At 37.7% G+C, this 27,251-nt stretch overlaps 3 protein-coding genes and 1 pseudogene across 3 annotated transcripts; 3 read left to right on the plus strand and 1 right to left on the minus strand.

Annotated features, from left to right (window-relative positions):
• The first annotated feature begins 990 nt into the window (after positions 1–990).
• Positions 991–1,954, plus strand: LOC102391880 (olfactory receptor 8H1-like). Its single transcript, XM_025265863.3, has one exon. It carries the CDS (start codon positions 1,016–1,018, stop codon positions 1,952–1,954), a length of 939 nt encoding a protein of 312 aa, XP_025121648.3. The 5' UTR covers positions 991–1,015.
• Positions 1,955–4,465: 2,511 nt separating this feature from the next.
• LOC112579624 lies at positions 4,466–5,390 on the plus strand (annotated as a pseudogene).
• Positions 5,391–15,087: 9,697 nt separating this feature from the next.
• Positions 15,088–16,052, minus strand: LOC102412701 (olfactory receptor 5T3-like). Its single transcript, XM_025265862.1, is given in 2 exon segments — positions 15,088–15,588; positions 15,591–16,052. Coding segments are annotated over 2 exon segments (963 nt in total).
• A 4,873-nt stretch (positions 16,053–20,925) lies between these two features.
• Positions 20,926–21,897, plus strand: LOC102414007 (olfactory receptor 5T2-like). Its single transcript, XM_025266368.3, has one exon. The coding sequence runs from the start codon at positions 20,941–20,943 to the stop codon at positions 21,895–21,897; it is 957 nt and encodes a 318-aa protein (XP_025122153.1). The 5' UTR covers positions 20,926–20,940.
• The last annotated feature ends 5,354 nt before the right edge of the window (positions 21,898–27,251 follow it).

The following is a 27,251-nucleotide window of genomic DNA, read 5'->3' on the forward strand; positions in this document are numbered from 1 at the left end:
TACCAACCTTGGCCTCCAGTAAGTATTATTCTCAAAGGTAGAAGGTTTTAGGTAGAATCAAATAAAATGGAGATATTTTCAGAATATGTACACTGATATCATTTAAAGCTTTCCCTAAGTAATGCCAAGATTTGTAGAACCAGAAATACAGAGTTGATGTAATCAGGGCCTGCAATCAATGTGCATATTTAGAAATATAATTTTGGAAGAAATTTAATTTTGAGTTATCAAGTTGTACAAGCATCCTATTGTTTGAAGATTAATACTAATATATGGTCTATAATTTAGCATATGCTGCTGAAGTTCACTAAAGATGAAATGAATATTTCATTAGTATAATAATGTATACTAATATTACTATTAGTATAATAGTAAATATATTGGGAAATAAAGAACAGTGCATGATCCATTAAACTATATATATCAAACTATTATCTATGTATCAATTTATATATATATATAAATAAAATTATCAATTATATATACCTCAAACAATTTTTGTTATTATATATCTAAAAATTTTGCAGGTGTGTTGAATCAATCATACATAACAATATAGTATTATGGGTATTCCTTTTGCGGTCAATCTACCTTGATAGAATATCAGATCCAATATTTAATAGCTCTGACTCTGGTTGGGTTAACTAAATTCACAGTGCTTTTTTTCTCATATGAAGAATGTGTCAAATGGTACTAACTATGGTATAATAATCTCATGGTAACTAAATGCATTAATAATGACAAGCCTTAAAACAGTATTAGTCATTCTATCTATTCAATTGTACTAGGTTTTGCTACATTATATCCCAATATAGTTACCCTTGTCTCTATATTTGATAGTTAAATTAAGAGTTTTCTTTTCATACTCTCTACAACCCTCTTCTCACTCTTTAGAAACATCAAACTATAACATCAAATATAAGTATATCATGTTGTTTATAAAACCCCAAGCTTTTTGAAGTAATTCATGTCAAGTATCAACTTTGATCTCAACCATTTGGAGCACTTGAACACTATGGGCAGAAGGAATATCACACAGGTGTCTGACTTCATCCTCATGGGACTGACAGATTCTGAAGAGATCCGGCTGGTCCTCTTCACCCTCTTTCTCCTGATATACCTGATCACTGTGCTGGGAAATGTGGGGATGATACTGATAATCCGCCTGGACCCCCAGCTTCACACCCCCATGTACTTTTTCCTCAGTCACTTGTCATTTCTTGACCTCAGTTACTCAAGTGTCATCACCCCTAAAACCTTAGACAACTTACTAACTTCCAAGAAGAATACTTCATACCTGAACTGCTTCACTCAGATGTATTTCTTTGTCTTCTTGGGCGCCACTGAATGTTTCCTTCTCTCCTCCATGGCCTATGATCGCTATGGAGCCATCTGCAACCCTCTGCATTACCAGGTGGTTATGTCCACCAGGCGATGCTGCTCTCTTGTCTTTGGATCCTATTTGATTGGCTTTATGGACACCTCTGTCAATGTTCTGTGCTTGAGTAAATTGCATTTCTGCAACTCAAAGATAATTTATCACTTTTTCTGTGATGGACCAGCAATTTTAGCGCTGTCCTGCACTGACACACATGACATTGAAATCATCATATTCATTTCTGCTGGCTCCACCCTACTGGTGTCTCTTATCACAATATCTGTGTCCTATGTGTCCATCCTGTCTACTATCCTGAAAATGACTTCCACTTCAGGGAAGCAGAAAGCCTTCTCTACCTGTGCCTCCCATCTCCTGGCAGTCACCATCTTTTATGGCACTATGATTTTCACTTACTTAAAACCAAGTAAGTCCTACTCCTTGGGAAAGGATCAAGTGGCTTCTGTTTTTTATACTATTGTCATCCCCATGCTGAATCCCCTTATATACAGTCTTAGAAACAAAGAAGTAAAAAATGCAGTCAATAGGGTCATGAAGAAGAGAAAGGACTCCAAATAATTAAAGTAACAGTGATGTTAAACTTCAAAGTCATTTTTCTTTTCATTCCTGTAGTGCATTTCCTTGCTGTCTCTTCAGACACAAATAGAATTATTTGTTTGTTTATTTATTTTGCTGAGCCGTCATTTGCCTAACTAGATATAATCTTGGGTATTTTTAAGAATATGCCTTTGGAAATCTACATTATAATTGGAAACCAGAACAGTGTTAAATCATGGTTTCGATACTGGATGCTTGGGGCTGGTGCACTGGGACGACCCAGAGGGATGGAATGGGGAGGGAGGAGGGAGGAGGGTTCAGGATGGGGAACACATGTATACCTGTGGCAGATTCATTTTGATATTTGGCAAAACTAATACAATTATGTAAAGTTTAAAAATAAAATAAAATTTAAAAAAATCATGGTCTAACAAAACACATTTTTTAAGTGAAACTGATTTCCTAAATGAGAAAGTATAGTTGTCAGCTTTTAAAATATGTCATATATATTCCAAAACATAATCAAACTTCAGAGAATGTTATGATGGAAAAGGGTCAGTTTTGGGAACAATGATACCAATTTCAGAAATCATTTCCTTTACTTTATAGAGAAGCGTTATAACAAAGTGATTATGAGCACTTGCTTGGGAACCAAACATTCCAAAATTTAGATTCTAGGACTGTTGCTCTAGTATTTATATAATCCATAAATCACTGAAAATTCAAGCCTCAAGTTTCCCCAACTTCACTAGATAAATAATAATTCCAGGGCCATAGAGTTACTATAAGGGGCTTCCCAGGGGCTCAGTGGTAAACAATCCATCTGTCAATGCAAGAGACATATGTTCGGTCCCTGGAGAAGGAAATGACAACCCACTCCAGTGTTCTAGAAAATTCCATGGACAGAGAAGCCTGGTGGGCTATAGTACATGGGTTTGCAAAGAGTCTGACAGGACTGAGTGACTCAGCATACGGCACTCACACACATAGTTACTATAAAGATTAAATCAATTCATGTATGCAAAGCATTTAAGTACTAATAAATGTTGGCCATTATCATAAGAATATTGATATCGCTCCAGTATTTTTAACACACAGTGACTTCTTTGTAATGAATATTTAGTTGTGTTTTTATAAGTTATTTTGGGTTGATTTAAAAGGCAAACACAAAAACAGCTAAGGAAACACTCACCACCTCACAATTTTTCATTTTGAGTGGGATATGTTAATATTGTAAAAATTTGGAAAATATTGAAAATTTAAGGAAATAGAATTATGCTAGAAGTTATTATGTGTTTAGTATGTGTTCTTCTAGATTGATAATTATGTAGGTTATGTGTGTGTATATTATGGACATGCGTGATATTTCTGACATTTCCTATATTTTTTGAGACTTTCTGCAACACTTACATGTATAAACTTGAATATTCTTTTTATCATTGAAATCTAAGATGACTGTGGTTGTATGTTGGAAAGCTGCTCATTTTGCCATTCTTTGGACATGAAGTGTTATTGAATTCATCAAGTTAACATTCTGCATGAAATGTTATAATTTTGATGACTCCTTGAAAATATTGATTTTATTTTTTAAATTTTTTATTTTTTATTTTGGAGTGTAAAAGCTTTACATCAGTGTGTTAGTTTCTGCTGTACAACAGAGTGAATCACTTATTAGACATATATTCCCTCACTCTGAGCCTCTCTCCACGCTTTCACTGTGCATGAAACACTGAGTGGTAATGAAAGAATTGGGGCAATCACATGTAAATGTTTATTGAAAGGAAGTGAAGATTAATTTGAAGAGGTATTTTTAAAAGAAAATGTATGTGTATAATATTTCTCTCTCACCAAATATATTGTAAGCTCTTTGAGAAAAGAATTTGGTTAGTCATAGTTTTACTCTCCACAACATGTAGCAAATGTATCACTTATTCAATATACAAGTAAATATTTTCTTTCATTTTTGCTTGCTGGTGAAGGCACAGTAATGAATTCATTAAAATGAAAGATTTTACTTCATTCAAGTTTATATTATGCTTTGGTATTTGCACTTCTTCCTTTGGCTTCCCTGGTGGCATTGTGGTAAAGTACCTGCCTGCCAATGCAAGAGACATAAGAGATGTGGCTTGATCCCTGGGTTGGGAAGATCCCTGGAGGAGAGCATGGCAACCTACTCCAGTCCTCTTGCCTCAAGAATCATGTGGACAAAAGAGCTTGGCAGGCTACAGTCCATGGAGTCACACAGAGTCAGACATTCCTGAAGCTACATAGCAGGCACAAAGGTGAATATTAACACTCAAAAAATATTATTTTAATTGAAAATTCTGATTATCAAAAAAAAAAAACACAAAACTCTAATACATGTGCAAAATATGGCCTAGTGATTAACCAATAGATTTCATTTCCAATTACTTTTTCCTTTGCAGTTCAGCTCAGTTCAGTTCAGTCACTCAGTAGTGCCCGACTCTTTGTGAAGTAATTCCTGCTGAATATCAACTTTGATTTCTCAACAGTTTGGAGCATTTGAACACTATGGGCAGAAGGAATATCTGTGTCTGACTTCATCCTCATGGGACTGACAGACTCTGAAGAGATCCGGCTGGTCCTCTTCACCTTCTTTCTCCTGATATACCTGATCACTGTGCTGGGGAATGTGGGGAAGATCCTGCTAATCTACCTGGATTCCCAGCTTCACACCCCCATGTATTTTTTTCCTCAGTCACTTGTCATTTCTTGACCTCAGTTACTCAAGTGTCATCACCCCTAAAACCTTAGACAATTTACTGAATTCCACCAAGAACATTTCGTACCCGAACTGCTTCATCCAGATGAGTTGCTTTATATTCTTGGGTGCCACTGAATGTTTCCTTCTCTCCTCCATGGCCTATGATCACTATGTAGCTATCTGCAACCCTCTGCATTACCCGATTATCATGTACACCAGACGCTGCTGGTCCCTAGTCTTTGGACGTTATTTGATTGGCTTTATGGACTCTTTTGTTAATGGACTTTGCATGAGCAGATTGCATTTCTGCAAATCCAATATAATCTTTCACTTTTTCTGTGATCTATCCCCAATTTTAACCTTGTCCTGCACTGACACACATGACATAGAAATCATCATATCCACTTTTGCTGGCTCTAGCCTAGTGCTGTCTCTTCTTACAATAGCAGTGTCCTATGTCTCTATCCTGTCTACTATCCTCAAAATTACTTCCACTTCTAGTAAGCAAAAAGTTTTCTCTACCTGTGCATCACATCTTCTGGGGGTCACCGTCTTTTATGGCACTATGATTTTCACTTACTTAAAACCAAGTAAATCCTACTCCTTGGGAAAGGATCAGATAGCTTCTGTTTTTATACTATTGTCATCCCCATGCTGAATCTACCCATATACAGTCTTCGAAACAAGGAAGTAAAAAATGCTCTCAGTAGAGTCATGCAGAAGATGAAATGAAAGTCGCTCAGTCGTGTCCAATTCTTTGTGACCCCATGGACTATACAGTCCATGGAATCCTCCAGGCCTGAAGTGGGGAGCCTTTCCCATCTCCAGGGAATCTTCCTAATCCAGAGATCGAATTTGGGTCTCCTGCATTTCAGGAAGATTCTTTACCAGCTAAGCCACAAAGGAAGCCCAAGAATACCGGAGTGGGTAACCTGTCCCTTCTCCAGGGGATCTTCCAGACCCTGGAATCAAACCAGAGTCTTCTGCATTGCAGGCTTATTCTTACCAACTGAGCTATGAGGGAAGCCCAGGTAAAATGTTCTGAACAATTAAAATAGCATTGAAGGTAAGTGTTCATGCTCACCAGTTTATTTTTTTTTTCTTATCTGTATTTTATTCCCCTTTTTTCTCTTTCCAGAAACAAACTGAACTATTTATTTATTTGCTTTCTTTTTGAGTAATTATTTGCTTCATCTAATATGATCTTGGGCATTTCCTGGAACTTTGGTCATGCTCAGTCGTGTTTGACTCTTTGTGACCCCACGGACCATAGCCCACCATGCTCCTCTGTCCACAGAATATTCCAGGCAAGAATATGGAAATGGGTTGCCATTTTCTACTCCAAGGGATCTTCCCAACCCAGGGATTGAACCATGCATCCTCTAAATCTCTTGCATTGGCAACAAATTTTAACCTTGAGCCATGGGAAGCCCTTTTCCTGGAATATGCCTTAAGAAAATAATTTTAAATATTGAAACATGCTAAATTCATGGTGTTCTTTTAAGGACAACTGATTTGCAGAATGATGACTTATGGTTATTAGCTTTTAAACAGTATCATACAAATTTAGATAATTTTATTATGAAAAGAGGCCCATTTTAGGAACAGTAAAAACACTTTTAGAAATTATTTCATGTACTTTGTGGAGAAGCAATACAACAGAGTGATTAGTAGCACTTGCTTTGGAACTATCCATTACAGGATTTCCGCTCTTGATTGCAACCCTTGTGGCTCTGTAACATTTGAAAAAATCACTGAAACTTTTGGACTCGTTTCCTCAACCTCACCAAGTAAGTAATAATTCCAGATCTATAGTGTTATTGTAGGTATTATACCACACAATTGACGTAAAGCATTTAAGGCCTTACAAAGAAATGCTATTATCACTAGAATGTTGACATCCTTGCTTATTTTTAACTTATAATGTTTTATTTTTTTTCTTAAAGAATATTATTCTAATTTATAAATTACCTTTAGTTTATTTAAAAGACAAATACACAAAAACTAAGTAAATGCTCAACGCTTCAATATTTCTTCAAAAAACTTGGAAAATATAAAATTGGAAGAAAAAAAAAAGAAGTTTTTTTATGTATGTTCTTCTGGGCATTCCTGTTGGCTTAGTGGTAAAAAATTGGCCTGCCAATGAAGGAGACACAGGCTCAATCCCTGATTTAGGAAAATCCTCCAGAGAAGGAAATGGCAACCCACTCCACTATTCATGCCTGGCAATCCCCACAGACAGAGGAGGCTGATGGGCAACAGTCCATGTGGTCACACAGAGTCAGACACAACAGAGCAACTGAACAGCAGCAATAATATATTCTTCTAGGGGGCTTCCCTGGTGGCTCAGTGGAAAAGAATCCACCTGTCAATGCAGGAGATACCAGTTTGAGCCCTGGTCCCAGAAGATTCCCTGGAGAAGGAAATCACACTCACTCCATGGACACACCATGAAAACGCACTCCATGAAAATGCCCATGGACAGAAGAACCCAGTGGGCTAGAGTCCATGCAGTCGCAAAGAGTTGGACACCATTTAGGGACTAACAACTACGACATATGCTCTAGATGGATAGTTATGTATGTACATGGTATTACATTATATATGTCATATTTCTCTCATTTCCTATGAAGTTTTCAGCAGCTTTCTTTGTACTCTTACAAGTTTACCATTAGTTATTCTTCTGTCATTGAAATCCAGAGTGAATGTGTTTTTGGCAAATGGGAAAAATCCAGACTCATTTTGCAATGCTTTGGACATGAAATGTGTGCAAATTCATCAAGTTAAAAATCTGCATGCAGTGATATTTCTTCAGTAGCTATCTGAAAATATTTAAAACCCATAAATGTGTGTGATGTGTCAAAAGCTTCCAAAAACTGCTTTTGTTGTTGTTGTTGTTGAAATTCTGTGCATTTTACAATAGCATTGCCTTTCTCCTAATTCCTATGTTTGTTATGATTATTAAAAATAAATTCTTGAATTAAAAGTTTCACTCTGTTAATAGACATATAGCTTGTTTCTATGTTCTGGCCTCTGTAAATAGTGTTGCAATGAACACTATCAGAACTAATACTGAGAGTTCTTGGAATTTTTCCATTTTCCCTTTCATTCAGAAATGAACTCACTTTTTGAATTACAGTTTTTTCTAGGCATATGCCTAGGAGTGGGGTTTCTTTGTCATGTGGTTGTTCTTTTTGTGTTATAATCTTCATAATAGCCCACTGCTCCACAGTGACCTTGTCCCCACTCCTTACCTCCATTAACTCATTCTTTATTATTCTATTAATCATTCTTTGATTTGACGACTGACACCCTAACTGTTCTGTCCACACTAATACTGACAGTTCTTGGAATTTTTCCATTTTCCCTTTCATTCAGAAATTTCCTATTCGCAGAGAAATGCATGCTTTCCTTCCTATTTTATTCTTGATAAAAACATTCAAAAGTGTACCTATTCCCCTCCCCCTTGTGTGTTTCATTTATTTTCCATAGCAGTTATCTACATTTTACCTTTTATAATATTTTACTAGTGTATTTTGCTTCTTGTCTGCTGCACCTCACACACTATCATGTAAGTTTAATGAATGAGGATTCTTGTTTAGTTTGTTCAACATCATCTCCCCAGCACCTAGATCTAAACCTCAATGAATGTATCTGACGTTTGCAATTTATAGAGGATGAAACTAAAGAACACAGTAAACAACTGGCCCATAATCACTCACTAGTGAAAGAACAAGCTCAGGTTTGAACACTGATAGTCTGACTCCACTGTTAACATTTCTTATCACCACTGATTGGGCATTTTCAACAAAATTGTATTATGATTACCAGAACTGAGGAAATAAAATTCACTACTATATTAAAGAAAGTATTACATAAAATACCAGGGGCTGTTGAAGGGCTTATACCACTGGCAGACATTCTCTAAAACATGCTAATACCAGCCAACATGATTTGGAATATACTAGCTAAGTCTTTTCAAACATCCAGGCCCAGTCCTATTAACTGAGGAAAATTCCATTAAGCAAAGAACAGTTTGCCTAAAGATGACATTGTTCTAGGAAGAGAATCTATAATAGTCAGGGTACAGGCTAGCTTGATGTAAAAATGGGATTCAGAAAGACTGGCTCAGCAAAGTAAAAAGTATCCTCGGTTATAAGCTTCCAGATTTTAGCTGACTAGGGTATGTGGATGAGTCTTTTTCAGAACATAATTTTAGAAACTGGGCTTCCTTGGTGAATCAGTGGTAAAGAAATACTGCTGCCAATGCAGGAGCAACAGATATGGGCCCTGGTCAGTATGATCCCCCGGAGAAGGCCCAGGCTAGCATTCTTTCCTGGAAAAGCCCATGGACAGAGGAACCTGGTGGGCTACAGTACATGTGACCAAAAAGAGTCTGACATGATTTAGTGAATAAATGACACCAATCCTGCAAACTAAGTTTCTTCTATGTTGCTGATCATTAACCTCCCGAATGCTGTCCTCTTCTGCAGTGTTAAATGATTGATTTTTTTAAAAAATAATATTTGGTACATTTCATCACAGAGCCATCTGGTTTTGGTCTAATATTCAGTATCTAAAGTTAACTGAAAGCATAAATTCACTTAAATGCATGGATGAAAATGTTCATAAGCACTATGAATGAAAGCCAAAGAACAGAAACAACTCAAATGACCATCAAGTGATTCATTGGAAGGACAGATGTTGAAGTGTTGCAGCTGAAGCTCTATTACTTTGGCCACCAAATGGGAAGAGCTGACACACTGGAAAAGATTCTGATGCTGGGAAAGAGTGAAGGAAGGAGGAGAAGGGGACGACAGGATGAGATGGTTGGATGGCATCACGGACTCAATGGACATGAGTTTGAATAAACTCCAGAAGTTAATGGAGGACAGAAAAGCCTGGCATGCTGCAGTCCATGGTGTCACAAAGAGTTGAACATGACTTTGTGACTGAGGAACAACAAAATATTATTTACATGAGATGAAGGAAAAGAGATCATGGGAATTTTTATAATATAAATTTATTTATTCTAATTTGAAGCTAATTACTTTATAATATTGCATTGGTTTTGCCATTCATCAACATGAATCCACCACGGGTGTACATGTGTCCCCCATCCTGAACCTCCTTCCCACTTCCCTTCCTATACCATCCCTCTGGGTCATCCCAGTGCACCAGCCCCAAAGCTTCCTGTATCATGCATCGAACTTGGACTGGCAAATTGTTTCACATATGATATTATACATATTTCAATGCCATTCTCCCAAATCATCCCACCCTCTCCCTCTCCCACAGAGTCCAAAAGACTGTTCTATATATCTGTGTCTCTTTACCTGTCTCACATACAGGGTTATCATTACCATCTTTCTACATTTCATATATATGCGTTGGTATACTGTATTGGTGTTTTTCTTTCTGGCTTACTTCACTCTGTATAATAGGCTCCAGTTTCATCCACCTCATTAGAACTGATTCAAATGTGTTCTTTTTAATGGCTGAGTAATACTCCATTGTGTATATGTACCACAGCTTTCTTATCCATTCATCTGCTAATGGACATCTAGGTTCATTCCATGTCCTGGCTATTGTAAACAGTGCTGCAATGAACATTGGGGTACATGTGTCTCTTTCAATTCTGGTTTCCTCAGTGTGTATGCCCAGCAAGGGATTGCTGGGTCGTATGACAGTTCTATTTCCAGTTTTTTAAGGAAAAAATAAATAAATTTTATTAAATTAAAGTCAGGAAAATAGAACAAGGGAAAAATATATAGACAAAGAAAGCAAGACATGCTTCAAAGATGTTCAAAGATGAACACCAAGCCAAATTAACAGAACATATCACAAGGTACAAATAAGGTTTTTTTTTTTTTCCCCTGAAAAGAAAAAAAAAATGTTCTAAACTTCCTAATGAATGGATATAATGTATTCTAAGTCAATGAAAAATGATCAGTACTAAAATATTTATTAAAGTCATTTTTGTTATTTATTAAATTAATTTTTATACAATTAAAAAATAAATTCCTTTAAAATTTCTTTACATTTTTCTTATCTAGCCATAAATATGATTTTTATTTCACACTTGTCTTAGTAAGACAAACATTTCATGATTGCACTCATCTCACATGCTAGTAAGGTAACGCTCAAAATTCTCCAAGCCAGGCTTTAACAAGAAGCCTCTAAATTTCCAGATATTCAAGCTTGTTTTAGAAAAGGCAGAGGAACCAGAGATCAAGTTGCCAACATCAGTTGGATTGTCAAAAAAGCCAGAGATTTCCAGACATACATGTATTTCTGATTTATTGACTGTTCCAAAGGCTTTGATTGTATGGATCACCACCACAAACTCTGGAAACTTCTGTAAGAGATGGGAATACTAGACCACCTGACCTGCCTCTTGAGAAACCTGTATGCAGGTGAGGAAGCAACAGAACTGGACATGGAACAACAGAGTGGTTCCAAATAGGAAAAGGAGTACGTCAAGGCTGTGTATTGTCACCTTGCTTATTTGACTTATATGCAGAGTACATCATGAGAAATTCTGGACTGAATGAAGCACAAGCTGGAATCAAGATTGCCAAGAGAAATATCAATAACCTCAGATATGCTGATGACACTACCCTTATGGGAGAAAGTGAAGAAGAACTAAAGAGCCTCTTAATGAAAGTGAGAGAGGAAAGTGAAAAAGTTGGCTTAAATCTTAACATTCAGAAAACGAAGATCATGGCATTGATCCCATCACTTCATGGCCAATAGATGGGGAAACAATGAAAAGAGTGTCAGACTTTCTTTTTCTGGTCTCCAAAATCACTGAAAATCGTGACTGGAGCCATGAAATTAAAAGATGATTGCTCTTTGGAAGAAAAGTTATGACCAACCTAGACAGCATATTAAAAAGCAGCGACATTACTTTGTCAACAAAGGTCCAGCTAGTCAAAGCTATGGATTTTCCAGTAGTCATGTATGGATGTGAGAGTTGGACTATAAAGAAAGCTGAGCAACAAAGAACTGAAGCTTTTGGACTGTGGTGTTGGAGAAGACTCTTGAGAGCCCCTCGGACAGCATGGAGATCCAACCAGTCCATTCTAAAGGAGATCAGTCCTGAATGTTCACTGGAAGAACTGATGTTGAAGCTGAAACTCCAATTCTTTGGCCACCTGATGGGAAGAGCTGATTCATTGGAAAAGACCCTGATGCTGGGAAAAATTGAGGGCAGGAGGAGAAGGGGACGACAGGATGAGATGGTTGGATGGCATAACTGACTCAATGGACATGGGTTTGCATAAATTCCGGGAGTTGGTGATGGATAGGGAGGCCTGGCATGCTGCGGTTCATGGGGTCACAAAGAGTCGGATACAACTGAGCAACTGAACTGAACTGACTTAACCTTAAGCATATTCTCAATAAATATTACCATCTACCTTCAGTATAATTTTTGGAGTTTCAAAATGGACCTAATCTATTTCTATGATTTGACAGTAATCAGAAAATACTTTATAATGGAATAAAGATATATGATGTTGAGCCAAACTGGAAAAGTCATGCCCGTATACCTGGATGGAACATATTGTGTGAGCTCACATGGAGGTTCTTCACAGGGGCTCCAGAATGGAGAAGTAACTTCATGATGTGTGTTGAAGAATTCCTATAATTAATGTGAGCTAATATCAATCTCAGAGAAGGCAATGGCACCCCACTCCAGTACCCTAGCCTGGAAAACCCCATGGACAGAGGAGCCTGGTAGGCTGCAGTCCATGGGGTCTCTAAGAGTCGGACACGACTGAGCGACTTCACTTTCACTTTTCTCTTTCATGCATTGGAGAAGGAAATGGCAACCCACTCCAGTGTTCTTGCCTGGAGAATCCTAGGGACGGCAGAGCCTAGTTGGCTGCTGTCTATGGGGTCGCACAGAGTGGGACACGACTGAAGTGACTTAGCTTAATATCAATCTACCAAATCCCAAGATTATAGCTATAACAATAGTGTGAAACAAATCATAGAATGAATGACAACTGCAGTATACTTACATCAGTCAATATTTAATATGGGTCAGTTTAAATGTAATAATCAGCAGATAAATGATAGGAACTATATTTGTAAAGTGTTACATTGATGGACTCAGTTCAGTTCAGTTCAGTCGCTCAGTCGTGTCTGACTCTTTGCAACCCCATGAACTGCAGTACGCCAGGCCTCCCTGTCTATCACCAACTAGTGGAGTTTACTCAAATCCATGTCCATTGAATTGGTTATGCCATCAAACCATCTCATCCTCTGTCGTCCCCTTCTCCTCCTGCCCTCAATCTTTCCCAGCATAACGGTCTTTCCAAATGACTCATCTTTTCCCATCAGGTGGCCAAAGTATTGGAGTTTCATCTTCAGCATCAGTCCTTCCAATGAATACCCAGGACTGATCTCCTTTAGGATGGACTGGTTGGATCTCCTTGCAGTCCAAGGGACTCTCAAGAGTCTTCTCCAATGCCACAGTTCAAAAGCTTAAATTCTTCAGTGCTCAGCTTTCTTAATAGTACAACTCTCACATACAACTCTCACATGAGAGTAGTCATGACTACTGGAAAAACCATAGCCTTTACTAGACAGACCTTTGTTGACAAAGTAATGGCTCTGCTTTTTAATATGCTGTCTAGGTTGGTCTTAACTTTCCTTCCAAGGAGTAAGTGTCTTTTAATTTCATGGCTGCAATCACCATCTGCAATGATTTTGGAGACCAGAAAAATAAAGTCTGACACTGTTTCTACTGTTTCCCCATCTATTTCCCATGAAGTGATGATGGGACCTTTTGCCATGATCGTTTTCTAAATGCTGAGATTTAGGGCAACATTTTCACTCTCCTCTTTCACTTTCATGAATAGGCTCTTTAGTTCTTCTTCACTTTCTGCCATAAGGGTGGTGTCATCTGCATATCTGAGGTTATTGATATTTCTCTTGGCAATCTTGATGCCAGCTTGTGCTTCTTCCAGCCCACCGTTTCTCATGATATACTCTGCATATAAGTTAAATAGGCAGGGTGACGATACACAGCTTTGATGTACTCCTTTTCTTATTTGGAACACGTCTGTTCCATGTTCTGTTCTAACTGTTGCTTCCTGACCTGCATACAGGTTTCTCAACAGGTAGGTCAGTTGGTCTGCTATTCCCATCTCTTTCAGAATTTTCCACAGTTTATTCTGATCCACACAGTCAAAGTCTTGGGCATAGTCAGTAAAGCAGAAATAGATGTTTTTCTGGAACTCTTACTTTTTGCAAGATCCAGCGGATGTCGGCAATTTGATCTCTGGTTCCTCTGACTTTTCTAGCACCAGGTTAAACATCAGGAAGTTCACTGTTCATGTATTGTTGAATCCTGGCTTTGAGATTCTTGGGCATTACTTTACTAGAGTATGAGATGAGTGCAATTGTGTGGTAGTTTGAGCATTCTTTGGCATTGCCTTTCTTTGGGATTGGAATGAAAACTGACCTTTTCCAGTCCTATGGCCACTGCTGAGTTTTCCAAATTTGCTGGCATATTGAGTGCAGCACTTTCACAGCATCATCTTTCAGGATTTGAAATAGCTAACTGGAATTCCATCACCTCCACTGGCTTTGTTCTTAGTGGTGCTTCCTAAGGCCCACTTGACTTCACATTCCAGAATGTGTGGCTCTAGGTCAGTGATCACACCATCATGATTATCTGGGTCATGAAGATCTTTTTTGTACAATTCTTCTGTGTATTCTTGCTACTTTTTCTTAATATTTTATGCTCTTGTTAGGTCTATACCATTTCTGTCCTTTATTGAGCCCATCTGTGCATGAAATGTTCCCTTGGTATCTGTAATTTTCTTGAAGAGATCTCTAGTCTTTCCCTTTATATCGTTTTCCTCTATCTCTTTGCATTGATGGCCGAGGAAGGTTTTGTTATCTTTCTTGCTATTATTTGGAACTCTGCATTCAGATGGGTGTATCTTTCCTTTTCTCCTTTGCTTTTCGTTTCTCTTCTTTTCACAATTATTTGTAAGACCTCCTCCGACAGCCATTTTGCTTTTTCTTTGGGATCGTCTTAATCCCTGTCTCCTGTACGATGTCATGAACTTCTGTTTATAGTTCATCAGGCACTCTGTCTATCAGATCTAGTCCCTTAAATCTATTTGTTCTTCCACTGTATAGTCATAAGGGATTTGATTTAGGTCATACCTGAATGGTCTAGTGGTTTTCCCCACTTTCTTCAATTTAAGTCTGAATTGGGCAATATGGAGTTTATGATCTGAGCCACAGTCAGCTCCCAGTCTTATTTTTGATGGACTGGTAATGTTTTATTCTAGGTTACACAAACGTTAGTAACTGAAATGGAGCATTTCTTCTCTAGTTACTTAGCATCAAGATATCAACATTTAAGTTCTTTGCAGCTTTATCCAGTACTAAAAATACACTATGGTTATAAACCAACTTCTCTGAATATTTTTTTTATTGCCTCTTTTACATCTTTATTCCTTAAACTGTAGATGATAGGATTCAGCATGGGAATGATAATGGTGTAAAATGTTGACACGATCATGTTTGAGTCATAGCTGGAAGTTGGTCTCATATATGTGAAGAGGATGGTTCCATGATAAATAGTCACTCCAGTTAGGTGAGATCCACATGTAGAAAAGACTTTACTTCTCCCTTCAGCAGAACACATCCTCAGAACGGCCAACAGAATGAAACCACAGGAGATCAGGACAATCAGGACAGTGACTATCTCAATAGAGCCCACAAAATAGAAAAGTAGAAGCTGGTCTGTGTGAGTGTCAGAGCAAGAAATAGCGAGGAGGGGAGGGATGTCACAGAACACGTGTCTGATTTCATTGGAGGCACAGAAGGAGAGGCTGAAAGTAGCCACTGTGTGTACAGTAGCATGCATGATGCCAGCAACATAGGAAGCAATGATGAGTCTCCCACGTAGACTCTAGGAGCCATGCTGGCTGAATACAGGAGGGGGTCGTAGATGGCCACGTAGTGATCGTATGCCATTGCAGCCAGAAGAAAGCATTCTGTGGTCCCAAAAGTAACAAAGAGAAGCATTTGTGCTGCACATCCAAGATAGGAAATGGTTTTATTCTCTGACAGGAAATTAATCAACATTTTTGGAGTGACCACTGAAGAATAGTAGGCATCCAGGAATGATAAGACACTCAGAAAATAGTACATTGGGTTTTGGATTCGAGAATCCACAATGACCATCATAACCAGTCCCAAATTTCCTACCAGTGTAAAAAGATAGATTGCCAGAAAAAGTAAAAATAGGTAGAGTTGCACCTCTAAATCATCTGTAAAGCCCATCAGTATAAACATGTTTACTTCAGTCACATTTTTCATCTGGATCTGGTATGAATCTAAATCTGATGAGAGCTGCACCATTTTAGTTTTTCTGTATAGGTTCTAAAGGCAGTATTTTGTGAAAATAGAATCCACCCAACTACATCTTCCTATTTGTTTCTTAGCAGGATCTAATGATTTCCTTTGTAGTCATGGAATGGTCAGTGATGAAGATGTTGGATTCAAATGGATGCATTTTGCTGTTAATAAAAGAAGTTATTATGTTCAATTGTTGACTAGATTCATCATGTTAAAATATCATGTCAATTTAAGTGATTTATTTTCCAGTTTATTTTTTGTTATATTCTTTACCATTTGTTTTCATACTACATAGCTTTAAAATCAACAAATATGAATAACTAAAGGACTGTTACAACCATGAAATATTATAGTGGAAAGTACACAATTAACTGCTAGCTTTGCTATAAGGTGCACAAAGTGTCTTTTTATGTTCACAACTGTAAAAAATGAAAGTAATCACACATCACAAGATTGAGTTTGATTTAAATAAGAAAACAATATAAAATTATTTAATATTAAATGTTTCCAGATAAGTAAGGAATGACATAAATGAAACCTATATTTCAAACTTTTGTGCAGAGCTGTTTGTTTAAACAAAATCATTTTATATCCATTTTGTTGGCAATTATATTGTCCCATTAAATTCCATTCAAGAACAGTGATACACTGAACAGCAGACAGTATTTTAGAGATTATGTACCCATTTTGCAAAGAATAACAATATTAATGTTATTTTTTTTCTAAAAATAGGTGTCATTAAGGTGTTCGTGTTGGCCTCTGCAGCTTATCATACTGCTACTGATTTTCAAATTTTATTTTAGTAGCAATGTGAGGTGTTACTATCAAATCAGATCAGTCGCTCAGTGGTGTCCAACTCTTTGCGACACCATGAATCGCAGCACTCCAGACGTCCCTGTCCATCACCAACTCCCGGAGTTCACTCAGACTCACGTCCATCGAGTCAGTGATGCCATCCAGCCATCTCATCCTCTGTCGTCCCCTTCTCCTCCTGCCCCCAATCCCTCCCAGCATCAGAGTCTTTTCCAATGAGTCAACTCTTCGCATGAGGTGGCCAAAGTACTGGAGTTTCAGCTTTAGCATCATTTCTTCTGAAGAAATCCCAGGCCTGATCTCCTTTAGGATGGACTGGTTGGATATCCTTGCAGTCCAAGGGACTCTCAAGAGTCTTCTCTAATACCACAGTTCAAAAGCATCAATTCTTTGGCGCTCAGCCTTCTTCACAGTCCAACTCTCACATCCATACATGACCACAGGAAAAACCATAGCCTTGACTAGACGAAACTTTGTTGGCAAAGTAATGTCTCTGCTTTTGAATATGCTATCTAGGTTGGTCATAACTTTCCTTCCAAGGACTAAGTGTCTTTTAATCTCATGGCTGCAGTCACCATCTTCAGTGATTTTGGAGCCCCCCAAAATAAAGTCTGACACTGTTTCCACTGTTTCCACATCTATTTCCCATGAAGTGGTGGGACCAGATGCCATGATCTTCATTTTCTGAATGTTGAGCTTTAAGCCAACTTTTTCACTCTCCACTTTCACTTTCATCCAGAGATTTTTTAGTTCTTCTTCACTTTCTGCCATAAGGGTGGTGTCATCTGCATATCTGAGGTTATTGATATTTCTCCCGGCAATCTTGATTCCAGCTTGTGCTTCTTCCAGTCCAGCATTTCTCATGCTATACTCTGCATATAAGTTAAATAAGCAGGGTGGCAATATACAGCCTTAACATACTCCTTTTCCTACTGGGAACCAGTCTGTTGTTATATGTTCTGTTCTAACTGTTGCTTTCTGACCTGCATACAGATTTCTCAAGAGGCAGGTCAGGTGGTCTGGTATTCCCATCTCTTGAAGAATTGTCCACAGTTTATTGTGATCCACACAGTCAAAGCCTTTGGCATAGTCAATAAAGCAGAAATAGATGATTTTCTTGAACTCTCTTGCTTTTTCTATGACTCAGCGGATGTTGGAAATTTGACTTCTGGCTTCTTTGCCTTTTCTAAAACCAGCTTGAACATCTGGAAATTCATGGTTCACATATTGTTGAAGCCTAGCTTGGAGAATTTTGAGCATTACTTTACTAGCATGTGAGATGAGTGCAATTGTGTGGTAGTTTGAGCATTCTTTGGTATTGCCTTTCTTTGGGATTGAAATGAAAACGGACCTTTTCCAGTCCTGTGGCCACTGCTGAGTTTTCCAAATTTGCTGGCATATTGAATGCAGCACTTTCACTGCATCATCTTTCAGGATTTGAAAGAGCTCAACCGGAATTCCATCACCTCCACTAGCTTTGTTCGTAGTGATGCTTTCTAAGGTCCACTTGACTTCACATTCCAGGATGTCTGGCTCTAGGTGAGTGATCACACCATCATGATTATCTGGGTCATGAAGATCTTTTTTGTACAGTTTTTCTGTGTATTCTTGCCACCTCTTCTTAATATCTTCTGCTTCTGTTAGATCCATACCATTTCTGACCTTTATTGAGCCCTTCTTTACATGAAATGTTCCCTTGGTATCTCTAATTTTCTTGAAGAGATCTCTAGTCTTTCCCATTCTGTTGTTTTCCTCTATTTCTTTGCATTGATCGTTGAGGAAGGCTTTCTTATCTCTTCTTGCTATTCTTTGGAACTCTGTATTCAGATGCTTATATCTTTCCTTTTCTCCTTTGCTTTTCACTTCTCTTCTTTTCACAGCTATTTGTAAGGCCTCCCCAGACAGCCATTTTGCTTTTTTGAATTTCTTTTCCATGGGGATGGTCTTGATCCCTGTCTCCTGTACAATGTCACAAACCTCATTCCATAGTTCATCAGGCACTCTATCTATCAGATCTAGGCCCTTAAATCTATTTCTCACTTCCACTGTATAATCATAAGGGATTTGGTTTAGGTCATACCTGAATGGTCTAGTGGTTTTCCCTACATCCTTCAATTTAAGTCTGAATTTGGTAATCAGGAGTTCATGTGGGCCATTAATTATTCCAGGACCATTTTCTTTTTTATTAAGTGAGTCACCAGGTTGCTATTTTGAACTAGATCATAATTGGAGCATATTTCCCTTGGGACCTCTCCTGTGGTTTCATCAACAGTTGAGTATGTAGATATAAGCAGCTTGAGTTAATTGTATTTATAGGACATCAAAATCTGCTTTGGCTGAGGTAAGAGAGAACTTCAGGACATTTGCTGAATGTTTTAGGAATTTGGACCTAACAAGACCAGATATGCTATGTAATCCTTTTATTAATAGTTCTTTCATATCACATAGGTGAATAAATATAGCAAAGAAAATACAAAGGATTAAATTTATGTTTATATTTGTTTATTATTGTCATAATTTAGTTACAATTTTTATAAGTGACTTTAATTGTGACTCGGATTATCTAGTTGATAATTCACTGGAACCACAGTAAACAATGTCTATGAGAAGGCAATTGCACCCCACTCCAGTACTCTTGCCTGGAAAATTCCATGGATGGAGGAGCCTGGTGGGCTGCAGTCCACGGGGTCGCTAAGAGTCCAACACGACTGAGCGACTTCACTTTCAGTTTTCACTTTCATGTATTGAAGAAGGAAATGACACCCCACTCCAGTGTTCTTGCCTGGAGAATCCCAGGGACGGGGGAGCCTGGTGGGCTGCCGTCTATGGGGTCGCACAGAGTCAGACATGACTGAAGCAACTTAGCAGCAGACAAGTATAATAATTTAAAAAATTGATTTGTTTTCAGAAAAATTCACCTTTTCACCACAGGTCTTGAGACCATTGAAAATCAAAGACTTTAGATATCTGAAAATAATAAATATGATTATTAGTAAATGAAAAAACAATATAATGCTAAATATCTCAGAAATACATTTAAATGAACTATAAGTTCCAATACAATTTTTAAATTCAATCATGTCCCATCATCTTGAAAATCTTGATTATTTCCTTTGGATGCACCTAATAAGGGCTATAGAATTAGAAAGAATTTGGGAATACCACATAAAATGTTCCTGTCTGAGAGGTTATTCTGCAAGACCAATCTAATTTAGCATTATCTATTTAACAATATTTTGAAGGTTCAGCTATATGAATGTATTTAATAGTACAGTATTTGCTCCACCTTGTATAATCAATATTAATGTTTCATTCTATAGATAAGCAAATTATAAGAAAACATTTTACACAGTTACTGAATATAACTAGATTGCTGATATCCTATTAAAGTTATCTGCACACTGATACAGTAGGCCATGTTATTGTATGGGAGAAGGAAATTGATTTTAACCAATGATTTGGTGTTTTAAGCTAATTTAATATGGAAACAGGAGAAGGCAATGGCACCCCACTCCAGTGCTCTGGCCTGGAGAATCCCATGGATGGAGGAGCCTGGTAGGCTGCAGTCCATGGGGTCGCAAAGAGTCGGACACGACTGAACGACTTTGCTTTTGCATTTCACTTTCATGCATTGGAGAAGGAAATGGCAACCCACTCCAGTGTTCTTGCCTGGAGAATCCCAGGGAAGGGGAGCCTGGTGGGCTGCCGTCTCTGGGGTCACACAGAGTCGGACATGACTGAAGCGACTTAGCAGCAGCAGCAGCAGCAATATGGAAACAACTAAGAGAATTCAGTGGTAAATTAACTGGTTTATCTAATGGATTTAGATGGCACGAATTCAGCCCGTGAGTGAATGAATACACATATTTTCCCATTTGTGTCTTCAGTGTGTGGCATAAATGCTTGAAACCACTGTCTTGTCACCATGTTCTGAACAACTGGGAAATTATACTCTGGCAAAATATAAATAGGACACAAATCACATTCCATTGAATCACAATGTTATTCATTCTTTTGGTAGGAAATGAATTGCAATTTTTTGAAAATCTTCTTCAAGTTTGTTCCATGAGGTATCAAGATGAAGAATGTCACTGAAGTAGCATCCTTTTTACTGAAAGGCTTCACAGACAATCTTGAACTGCAAATCATCTTATTCTTCTTGTTTCTAGCAGTTTACCTCTTCACACTGATTGGAAATTTAGGACTGGTTGTATTGGTCATTGGGGATCCCCGGCTCCACAGCCCCATGTACTATTTTCTGAGTGTGCTTTCATCTGTGGATGCCTGCTATTCCTCAGTAATTACCCCCAAAATGTTAGCAGACTTTATGTCAAAGAACAAAGCCATTTCCTTTCTTGAATGTGCAACACAGATGTTTCTTGCTGTTACTTTTGGGACCACAGAATGCTTTCTTCTGGCTGCAATGGCATATGATCGTTACGTGGCCATCTACAACCCCCTCCTGTATTCAGTCAGCATGGCACCCAGAGTCTACGTGCCACTCATCATTGCTTCCTATGTTGGTGGCATCGTGCATGCTTCTGTACACACAGTGGCTACTTTTAGGTTATCCTTCTGTGAATCCAATGAAATCAGACATGTCTTCTGTGACAGCCCTCCCCTCCTCGCTATTTCTTGCTCTGACACTCACACAAACCAGCTTCTGCTCTTCTACTTTGCAGGCTCTATTGAGATAGTCACTGTCCTGATTGTCCTGATCTCCTATGGTTTCATTCTGCTGACCATTCTGAGGATGCCATCTGCTGTAGGGAGAAGGAAAGTGTTTTCTACATGTGGTTCTCACCTAACTGGAGTGTCCATTTTTCATGGTACTGTTCTCTTCATGTATGTGAGACCAAGTTCCAGCTATGCCTCAGATCATGATATGATTGTGTCTATATTTTATACCATTGTAATTCCCATGCTGAATCCCATCATTTATAGTTTAAGGAACAAAGATGTAAAAGAGGCAATGAAAAAAGTGTTTAGGAAAAATTGGCTTATCAATAAAGTATATTTTCACAGTAAATATTAAAAAATTGAGAGTGAGTTTCTGTACATAATATCAAGAAGACATGATGAAAATGCTTTTTTTAGTTTATTGATATATTTCTCTTCTTCTTGGATATTTTAATATAAAGATCATACTTAAATTTCAATCTGTTATTTTATATGCAGAAAAAATTGTATCATCCATCTGTGACTTAATATTTTCCTACTGATGGATGTATCCACACACATACTCACACATACACTTACACACACATATAAATGCTTGTATGTAAAAGGCATGTTGATTGATACAACAAAAACACACACAGGCATATGTATATGTAACTTTTCTTTAGCATATTATGTACTCTTTTCTTTTTTAATCTTGATATAACTAGAATGTATAGTCCCCAATATTCACAACGTTATTAACATTATATCTGACTAACTTGATTAAATAAATACCAGCTAATCAATACCAAAACCATAGTTCATATGGTTCCATACCATGGAGTCATTGGTATCTGAATTCCTTTCAAAGCATTCTGATCTGTCCTTAGATTTATTCATTGGCAGCTATCTAATCCCAGTCTGTGGTTTGGGGACCATAGATAACATGTTCAAATGTTCAAATTCCTGGTGTTAACTACCGTGCTGATTTGTAAGGATGTATTTCTTCCATTTTTGTTATTTCATTCAGAGCTTGAGTGCTAAACAAATCTTTAATTTCTCACAGAAAATAAAGTCCAGGCATTGACATCTATCAAGATCACACATTAAAAAAAGACAAACACAATTCAGAGATTAATGTATAAGTGGCCTGTGTATTCGGTTCTTTCCACAGCTCAGCCCCAATCCACCTTTATGGATTTGATTACAGGTCTGGTGCTGACTCAGATTTTAGCTCTCTGTTCCTTGGATCCTTTCAACTCTGATATGCCCCTGCAGAAACCCCCACTCCTCATGTTCAGGCCCAAGAACCTCATTACAGAAGGGTCCCTCCTACATGCATGTTTAAGCCTTGTTTCCAATAGACCTCATTTTCATTGCGAGGACATGTGTTCTTCAGAGATAACTTTATTTTTTATTTTTATTTTTGTACTTTTTATTTTATTTTTTAACTTTACAATATTGTATTGGTTTTGCCATATATCAACATGAATCTGCCACAGGTATACATGTGTTCCCCATCCTAGGCCTCCTCCCTCCTCCCTCCCTGTACCATCCCTCTGGGTCGTCCCAGTGCACCAGCCCCAAGCATCCAGTATCGTGCATCGAACCTGGACTGGCGACTCGTTTCATATATGATATTATACATGTTTCAATGCCATTCTCCCAAATCATTCCATCTTCTCCCTCTCCCACAGTCCAAAAGACTGTTCTATACATCAGTGTCTCTTTTGCTGTCTCATATACAGGGTTATTGTTACCATCTTTCTAAATTCCATATATATGTGTTAGTATACTGTATTGGTGTTTTTCTTTCTGGCTTACTTCACTCTGTATAATAAGTTCCAGTTTCATCCACCTCATTAGAACTGATTCAAATGTATTCTTTTTAATGGCTGAGTAATACTCCATTGTCTATATGTACCACTGCTTTCTTATCCATTCATCTGCTGATGGACATCTAGGTTGCTTCCATGTCCTGGCTATTATAAAGTGTTGCAATGAACATTGGGGTACATGTGTCTCTTTCAATTCTGGTTTCCTTGGTGTGTATGCCCAGCAGTCGTATTGCTGAATCCTGTGGCAGTTCTATTTCCAGTTTTTAAAGAAAAATCTCCACACTGTTCTCCACAGTGGCTGTACTAGTTTCCATTCCCACCAACAGTGTAAGAGGCTTCCCTTTTCTGCACATCCTCTCCAGCATTTATTGCTTGTAGACTTTTGGATTGCAGCCTTTCTTACTGGCATGAAATGGTACCTCATAGTGGTTTTCATTTGCTTTTCTCTGATAATGAGTGATGTTGAGAATCTTTTCATGTGTTTGTTAGCCATCTTTATGTCTTCCTTGGAGAAATGTCTATTTAGTTCTTTGGCCCATTTTTTGATTGGGTCATTTATTTTTCTGGAATTGAGCTGTAGGTGTTGCTTGTATATTTTTGAGATTAGTTGTTTGTTAGTTGCTTCATTTGCTATTATTTTTTCCCATTCTGAAGGCTGTCTTTTCACCTAGCTTATAGTTTCCTTTGTTGTGCAGAAGCTTTTAAGTTTAATTATGTCCCATTTGTTTATTTTTTCTTTTATTTCCAATATTCTGGGAGGTGGATCATAGAGGATCCTGCTGTGATGTATGTCGGAGACTGATTTTCCTATGTTCCCCTCTAGGAGTTTTATAGTTTCTGGTCTTACATTTAGATCTTTAATCCATTTTGAGTTTATTTCTGTGTCTGGTGTTAGAAACTGCTCTAGTTACATTCTTTTACATGTGGTTGACCAGTTTTCCCAGCACCACTTGTTAAAAAGATTGTCTTTTCTCCGTTGTATATTCTTGCCTCCTTTGTCAAAGATAAGGTGTCCATAGGTGCGTGGATTTATCTCTGGGCTTTCTATTTTGTTCCATTGATCCATATTTCTGTCTTTGTGCAAGTGCCATACTGTCTTGATGACTGTGGCTTTTTAGTAGAGCCTGAAGTCAGGTAGGTTGACTTCTCCAGTTCCATCCTTCTTTCTCAAGATTGCTTTGGCTATTCTAGGTTTTTTGTATTTCCATACAAATAACTTTAAGATGTAGTGTTCTCCTTACCTGCTTTCGCCCATTTGTATTAACTTTTAATTACAATTTTGTAAAAACTCATTTTCTTCTTAAAGGAGCATCCTTATTTTTAAATTCAAGACAATTTTCTAAGATTTAGGGTCCAACCTAATAATACTTTTCTGAATTGGTATTAAGTTTAAATTATAATTCAACAGTTCTTGTGCAGAACTCTCTCACCTATATTACCTGTATTTGAAAGTGCTTGTAGCTCAGTTGTCTCCATCTCTTTGCAACCCATGGACTATAGTCCGCCAGGCTCCTCTGTCCATGGAATTCTCCAAGCAAGAATACTGGAGTGGGTTGCCATTTCCTACTTTAAGGCATCTTCCTGACCCAGGGATCAAACCTGGGTCTCCTGCATTGCAGGAAGATTCTTCTTCACTGCTTGAGCCATCAGGGAAGCCCTTATTGTATTTATTCCTATGCAATATCTCTGGTCTTATTTTTCCTGTTTGGGATACTCTCCTTGCTGCTCTTCATATGGTTTCCTCTACTAAATATCAAAACTAAACCATGTTCACTGATATTAGTTATAGTTGCAAATCCAAACTATGCAAATGTGTTGTTGAATAGTGTGTGTGTATGCATGTGTGTGTGTGTGTATCATTCGGCATTGAAGAGATTCTTAAACATAATTCAATATCACAAGAATAAATTTTATGCTTTAAAGAAAAATAAGCACAAATATAGGGAAAAAACTAGCCATAAACAAGAGAAAATAGATACAGTTATGCATCTGTTAAATATATAAATCATAGGCTACATACAGAAGTATGTACATAGTATGTACATACAGAAGAAGTACCTAGAATTATGGTTTCTCAGATGGTGCTGTGGTAAAGAATTAGCCTGCCAATGCAGGAGACACTAGAGATGTGGCTTCAATCCCTGGGTCAAGAAGATTCCCTGGAGAAGGAAATGGCAACACACTCCAGTATTCTTGCCTGGGAAAGCCCATGGACAGAGAAGTATGGTCTACAGTCAATGGTGTCCATCAAGCTCCTCTGTTCACGGGGTTGCAACAGAGTCAGAAGTGATTTAGTGATTTAGCAACAACAACTAAAGACTTGAAGTTAATTATCTCCATGAAAATCCTATTGCTATAACAGTTACATTCTGAAGTACAGAGGGTTAGGATTTCAATTTATGTATATTGGTATATATCCTACGTATATTTACACACACACAGTCCCATAGGCATGAAATCTTTACCTTAAAATATGTAGTATCAACTTTCTTCTCATATAATCCAAAATAGCTATGTTACTGTAGTTGCAATTACTAGTAATTTGATAATTATATATCTGACTAGCTTAAGCAAACATAATCTAATCAATAGGAAAACTACAGCTCATTTACTCCCATATCATGTTCCATGGAATCATTGATTTGGACTCCAGTTCTAATCACTCTGCTCCAGCCTCAGATCTCTGCATTGGCAGCAGTCTATTCCCAGTCTGTGGTTCACACGTGTGTTCAAATGCCTGTTGCTATTTTTATGCTCTTTGTGTCAGTGCATTTCTCTCCCTCTTATCATTTCATCCAGAGTATGAGTGGAGAAGGGGACGACAGAGGATGAGACGGTTGGATGGCATCACTGTCTCAATGGACATGAGTTTGGGTAAACGCTGGGATTGGTGATGGACAGGGAAGCCTGGCGTGCTGCAGTCCAGGGGGTCACAAAGAGTTGGACACCACTGAGTGACTAAACTGAACTGAACTTATGGACAGTAAATTCATTCAATAATTCATCACAGAATACGGAGACTAGGCATTAGCATTTACCAAGATTACACTTAATTCTCAAGGATGACAAAAGACAAGCACAATTCAGAGAGTTAGGTAGGACTGACTGGCATATGGAGCTTGTCCCAAGCTAAGCTCCACCACATCTTCCTGGCTTTCCCTGCAGGCCTGGTCCTGACTCAGCTTTGTCTGTTTTCTTTCGACTCTTTCCACTCTGTGAACCCTGGTAGATGTCACCGTTCCTTGGTGTTGGGGACAATGAACAAGGTACAAAAAACATCCCTACTGTGCAAATATTAAACCCTGCTTCCAACAGACTTCCTTTTCATTGCAAGGGCATGTCTTTCAAAGTTAATTGTATCAATATTATATTTTTCCTTCCTTCTATCAATCCTTCCATTATCATTAATATTTTGCGGGTGTAAAATTGTTTTAATTTTAATAGGGCTACCTCCTTAAATAGTGAGTCTAAGCTGAAAATGTTTCCCTAAAATGGGATTACAAGTTATTACATTTAGTTGTTGGCTAAATTAATCATGTTAACATACCATGTCAATTAAAGTGGTTTATTTTACAGCTTATTTTTTGTTACATTGTTTATCATGTTTTCATATTTTAAAGTCCACAGATATGAATAAATGTAGTTCTTTCAATATTGAAATGTTATTGTGGAAAGTATACAACTACATACTAGCTTTGCTATGAGGTGCTTGAAGTGCCTTTTTACATTCACAATTGTAAAAATGGAAGTAAGTAAGCACACGTAGCAAGATTTTGATTTGCTTTAAATAAGAAAATAATACAAAAATATTTAAGTGCTTCCAGATAAGTAGAAAATGGCATAAATTAAACTTATGTCAAGTTATTGTGCAGAGCTGCCTGTTTAAGTA

Source organism: Bubalus bubalis, chromosome 16 (assembly GCF_019923935.1).
Source record: "Bubalus bubalis isolate 160015118507 breed Murrah chromosome 16, NDDB_SH_1, whole genome shotgun sequence".
Lineage (NCBI taxonomy): Eukaryota > Metazoa > Chordata > Mammalia > Artiodactyla > Bovidae > Bubalus > Bubalus bubalis.

What these genes read in the sequence shown, in the direction of transcription:
- LOC102414007 (XM_025266368.3), top strand. Translation starts at nt 20,941, where the DNA reads ATGAAGAATGTCACTGAAGTAGCATCCTTTTTACTGAAAGGCTTCACA.
- LOC102391880 (XM_025265863.3), top strand. Translation starts at nt 1,016, where the DNA reads ATGGGCAGAAGGAATATCACACAGGTGTCTGACTTCATCCTCATGGGA.